The sequence below is a fragment of the Lithobates pipiens genome, unplaced genomic scaffold (genome assembly GCF_037356315.1).
Source record: "Lithobates pipiens isolate NorthernLeopardFrog02 unplaced genomic scaffold, aLitPip1_a1.2 Scaffold_23, whole genome shotgun sequence".
In the NCBI taxonomy this organism is placed as follows: domain Eukaryota; kingdom Metazoa; phylum Chordata; class Amphibia; order Anura; family Ranidae; genus Lithobates; species Lithobates pipiens.
The window spans coordinates 9,698,702-9,704,652 of NW_027507785.1; the positions used below are offsets into that span (position 1 = coordinate 9,698,702).

General features: G+C 40.2%; 1 protein-coding gene across 1 annotated transcript; it reads right to left on the reverse strand.

Moving 5' to 3' along the window:
• Positions 1–1,182: 1,182 nt before the first annotated feature.
• Positions 1,183–4,579, reverse strand: LOC143927187 (uncharacterized). Its single transcript, XM_077451162.1, has one exon. The coding sequence runs from the start codon at positions 4,272–4,274 to the stop codon at positions 2,202–2,204; it is 2,073 nt and encodes a 690-aa protein (XP_077307288.1). The 5' UTR covers positions 4,275–4,579; the 3' UTR covers positions 1,183–2,201.
• Between the last annotated feature and the right edge of the window lie 1,372 nt (positions 4,580–5,951).

The window sequence follows — 5,951 nt, forward strand, 5'->3', positions numbered from 1 at the left end:
GGTCGAGCCAGTAGGGGCTTAAGTAGAGCAGTTGAAATGATGGTGACCGCTAAATAACGCATACCTCAGGGGGCCTGCAGAGAGGGACAATTTATAGTTGTAAAAAAAATCAATAAATAATAAGAATTAGAGTAATATAAAAATAAATCAATTAGAATAATATTATCATGGGAACTCCCAAAAAAAAAAAAAAAAAAAAAAAACACTACTTAAGCCTCTACTGGCTCGACCTGTAGATTCATGATCTTATAAACAAAGTTCTTGGAATCCGTATATATGTGGTGAGATATACTTTTCTGTGTGCTCAGTCTCTGCACCTTCAGTTTATATGCCATTGATGTCCTTGGAATTAAATTATATTTTTGATTATTTGGATGTAGAAATTCGTACGTATGTATTTATAATCTCTCTTTGTAAATTGTATTTTGTTGATTTAGCATTTATTGTAAGCTGCATCACCTATCTCCTGAGGAAGCTCGATGGAGCGAAACATGTAGAGAGCATAGCAGCAGCGTTTTATTTGTAGGATCGGTAACATTCCATGTATCTAGGCTTTGTACCAAGCTTATGTTCACTGTGATGTATTGATATTTTTAATCGATGCCTTTTCTTGGTTTTTATTTTTTGTGAATAAAAATAACAACCTTTTATATTTGAATGTTTTGATTGACTCGATCTGGTACCATATAAAGTCCCAGGGTTGGTTACCCTCCAGCCCTTTTTGGTTCTTTTCCCCCTTTTTCTCTTTAATATAACCTGGTCTATGGAGATGAGCAAACAGAGAAATAAATTTGTGAAGGACATCCAAGCTTCACCTTTTCAAATCTAATGCCGCGTACACACGACCAGACTTTTAGAGGGACTAGGTCCGCCGGTCTTTCCGACTGACTTTCGGAAGAGTTCTGATGGACTTTCCGAATGAACGGACTTGGCCACGCACAATCACACCAAAGTCCGATGGATTCGAACGTGATGACGTACGACTGGACTAGAATAAGGAAGTTCATAGCCAGTAGCCAATAGCTGCCCTAGCGTCGGTTTTTGTCCGTCAGATTTCTCGGTTCGGCGGAGTTCCGGTGGAAAAATTTAAAACATGTTCCATTTCTAAAGTCCGCCGGATTTTTGGCAAGCAAAGGTCCGATAGAGCCCACACACGATCGAATTGTCCGACGGACTGGTTCCATCGGACCTTTGCTGTCCAAAAGTCCGGTCGTGTGTACGCGGCATTAGACTTGCAGAAAAACTAGATGCAAGACATGCAACCAGCTGGGTTTAAGTGGTACTGTCAAGCTCATCCCAAAAAATAACAGGTACGTTAGCGTGCCTGTACGTGCCCTTCTGCCGCAGTATATCCTGCGTGAGGCGGTCGGGAAACAGTTAAAGAATCCATCCATTACATTCTTATTTGCTCAGTTCTTAGTTTGGTTTTTAAAGTAGGCTTATACTTTTTCACTAGTTTGTGGGATGACATGGGGCATGAAACTAAAGAGACACCTGCAACTCTTTCATTGTGGCTTAGCGGTTACCTCTTTAGAGTCCATTCACACGGGGGCAACTCAGGATCCGACTTGAAGTCCTCCCAAGTTGCCTCAAGTTGCGCAACATGATAAAATCAATGTAAGTGAATGAGAGCCGTCTTAATGTACACTACTGAAGTCGCTCCGACTTCAGAAAAGGTTCCTGTACTACTTCAATCCAACTTCTAGGCGACTGGTACCCATTGATTTCAATGGAAGTTGCCTCCAAGTCTGATCCCCTGTCTTAACTGAAGCAACTTTCCAGGAAGTAAAAATAGTTTTCTAATCAAACCCCGCCCTCCCACAGAGCTGATTATTATGTGATTGGCCATTGGCAAAGTCTCTTGTCCTGGAGGCAACTTCAAGTTGCCTTGTAAGTTGCCTCAAGTTGCTCTGTGATTCATATTCAAGTCGTGTCCAAGTTGCCTCCCAAAGTTTCGTTGGAAGTCGTGTTGCCCCCGTGTGAATGGGCTCTCATAATCGGCAACTTCAAGTTGCCTTGTAAGTTGCCTCAAGTCATGGCTGTGATTCATACTCAAGTTGTGTCCAAGTTGCCTCCCAAAGTCTCGCTGGAAGTCGTGTTGCCCCTGTGTGAATGGACTCTCATAATCCCCTCTTCTCCCAGAGTTTTCTCACTGCAGCTGAAGCTTGTGAATCCTCTGCATTAATCGTAAAAGCTTCATCTCATTCTGGCTTCTCTCCAGTGTGGACCCTCTGGTGTCTGATAAGACCTATCTTCTGTGTAAAAGCTTTATCACATTCAGTACACTCATAAGGCTTCTCTCCAGTGTGAACCCTTTGATGTCTGATGAGATCTTTTTTCACGGTAAAAGCTTTGCCACATTCCGGACACCGGTATGGATTCTCTCCCTTGTGCGCCTTCTGGTGTACAATAAAGCTCTCCTTGTGTTTAAAAGCTTTATCACATTCTGAACATTGAAATTGCTTCTCTCCAGAGTGAACTATCTGGTGTCTGACAAGGCTTTCCTTACGTACAAAATCTTTACCACACTCGGAACATTGGTAAGGCTTCTCTCCGGTGTGAACCATCTTGTGTCTGATAAACTCTGGCCGCATTGTAAAAGCTTTGTCACACTCGGAGCATTGATATGGCTTCTCTCCAGCGTGAATCCTCCGGTGTCTGATATACTCCTTTTTGCCGGGAAAAGCTTTGTCACATTCAGAACACTGATACGGCTTCTCTCCGGTGTGAATCCTCTCATGTATGATAAGGCTTGACTTTACCGTAAAAGATATTCCGCATTCTGAACACCGAAACGGCTTCTCTCCAGTGTGAATCTTCTGGTGTCGGAAAAGCTTTGACTTGTGTGAAAAGGCTTTATCACATTCAGAACAACGATATGGCTTCTCTCCAGTGTGAAGTATCTGGTGAACGAGAAGCTCCGAGTTCAATGCAAAGGTCATGTTACATACAGAACACTGATGTGGCTTCGCTCCGGTGTGAACTTTCTGGTGTGTGATCAGGCTTTCATTATGTCTAAAAGCTTTCTCACATACGGAACATTGATATGGCTTCTCTCCCGTGTGAATCCTCTGGTGTTGGAGAAGAGTAGGCTTCATTGTAAAAGCTTTGCCACATTCAGAACACTGATACGGCTTCTCACCCGTGTGAACCCTCTGGTGTTGGATAAGCTGTGTCTTGCTTGCAAACGCTTTCCCACATTCAGAACAATCATACGACTTCTCTCCGGTGTGAATCCTCTGGTGGTGTTTAAGGCTTTCCTTATGTGTAAAAGCCTTATCACATTCGGAACACTGATAGAGCTTCTCTCCGGTGTGAATCTTCTGGTGCGAGATAAGATTAGACTTCGAATGAAAAGCTTTATCACATTCAGAACACTCATAGGGCTTCTCTCCAGTGTGAATCATCTTATGTATGATAAGACCCGATTTTGTAGTAAATGCTTTATCACATTCAGAACATTGGTGTGGCTTCTTTCCAGTGTGAACCCACTGGTGTGAGATGAGCTGTGCCTTCCGTGGAAAATATTTGTCACATTTGGAACACTGAAATCGTTTCTCTCCTGTGTGAATCATCTTGTGTACAGTAAGGCCTTCCTCGTATTTAAAAGTTTTGTCACATTCAGAACACTGATATGGCTTCTCTCCCGTGTGAACCCTCTGGTGTTTGATCAGCTCTGCCTTCGCTATAAAAGCTTTGTCACATTCAGAACACTGAAACGGCCTCTTACCGGTGTGCACCATTTTGTGTTTGCGAAGATTACCATTGGTGGTAAAAGATTTGTCACATTCAGAACACTGGTATGACTTCTCTCCAGTATGGACAAACTTGTGTGTGATCAGATTCGACTTACTTTTAAAAGCTTTGTCGCATTCAGAACACTGAAATGGTTTCTTACCGGTGTGAAGCATTTTGTGTTGGATAAGATTACCATTGGTTTTAAAAGATTTGTCACATTCAGAACACTGATGTGACTTCTCTCCAGTATGGACAAACTTGTGCGAGGTAAGATTTGACTTAGTTTTAAAAGCTTTGTCGCATTCAGAACACTGAAATGGTTTCTCTCCCGTGTGAAGCCTTTCATGTACGATAAGCCTTGACTTCACCGTAAAAGCTTTGTCGCATTCAGAACACTGAAATGGTTTCTCTCCAGTGTGAAGCCTTTCATGTACGATAAGCATTGACTTCACCGTAAAAGCTTTGTCGCATTCTGAGCACTGAAACGGCTTCTCTCCAGTTTGAAACTTCTGGCGTCGGATATGTTTTGCCTCCATGGTAAAACCGTCACATTCCAAACAAGAAATAGCTTTTGAAATGATGTATTTTATGTATCAATGGGCTGTAAAGCTATTGTCAATTCCAGAATGCCGAATCAACTTCTGTCCTGTGGTCCTCTGAAGCTGGATCGATGTTGAAGAGCATCCAAAATATTTATGACATGAAGAACACCATTACGGCTTGTGTCCTGTGGGAATCCTTCAGTGAACTATAATAGAGACTTTCAGTCCCTTAAAAACACCCATATGGCTTGTTTCCTGTGGGACCAACGTGACAAAAAAAAAAAAATTTGATTTTTCAGTCCACCTATACAGAAAAAAAGAAAAAAAGTTAAAGTCAGAATTCTATATAAAAGGGATAAATAAAGTGTTTAACGAGTAACTCCACTTTTGTTGAAAACAAAAACAATGGGTGACCAATGTAAATTACCAGGAAGTTTAACAAACATGTATATATATATATATATATATATATATATATATATATATATATATATATATATATATATATATAAAGTTTCTGACCCTTACTTACACAGTCAGGTTGAAAAAAAAAAAAAAAAAAGACAAGTCCAGTTCAACCATAAAAAAAAAATACCATACAATCCCATATACCCGATCCAATCCACTCTGGGTGACCAATGTAAATTACCAGGAAGTTTAACAAACCTTGTTGCAAATTCTTACCTTTTTCCGATCGGAAGAAAAAGCTGTTTGCCTATGTTCCCCCCATGTCCGCCGTGGGGGGGGATACATATGGGGATCCCGTTGTTTGCAATCCATTCCTCTGAATTTGGGGTGAGCTGACCTCTTTCCTCTTCCTTTCTTTTTAACAATAATAGTGTAAGGATTGGTAGCCTGATCCCCAACCAGGTTACTTGAAATGGAGGAAGTTTGGACTATTGCGGTACAATGAGAACAGTACAATGAATAATATAACAAAATAATAATAATGAAAAATACAGATGATTTTATTGATGCCAAAAAAACAAATCATCATTTACATATTAAAACCATAAGCGCAGTACACATGTATATCATCAGTGAGTAGTCACAATACAACTGTTGATCACAGATCTCAGTTTCCTCGACCTAGTTTCGCTGACTTTTACCGCTTCATCGGGAGGTTATCCATGCTCCAACAGGTGTCAAGCTCATAGTGCTACCACCTGATGAATAGTCCCCTGCGGCAATTCGGGGAAGCAATATAGTGTGATGATTGGGGTCTGTCACAATACAACAGTTGTATTGTGACTACTCACTGATGATATACATGTGTACTGCGCTTATGGTTTTAATATGTAAATGATGATTTTTTTTTTGTCATCAATAAAATCATCTGTATTTTTAATTATTATTATTTTGTTATATTATTCATTGTACTGTTCTCATTGTACCGCAATAGTCCAAACTGCCTCCATTTCTGGTAACCTGGTTGGGGATCAGGCTACCAATCCTTACACCATTTGATTTCTGGATGATGGTACAAAATCCTATACTCTTATTCCTATTTTCTACCATTAGAGGTCACATTTAATGTTTTTTAACAATAATGATGTATTTTACAACATTTATGGTTAAAAAAAAATTGACATTCTGCTTTTGTTTATTAATTGTTACGTATTATCTATTATGTTTTGTATAGATATCCTCCTGAAGAATCGGTTTTGTTCC

What these genes read in the sequence shown, in the direction of transcription:
- LOC143927187 (XM_077451162.1), bottom strand. Translation starts at nt 4,274, where the DNA reads ATGGAGGCAAAACATATCCGACGCCAGAAGTTTCAAACTGGAGAGAAG.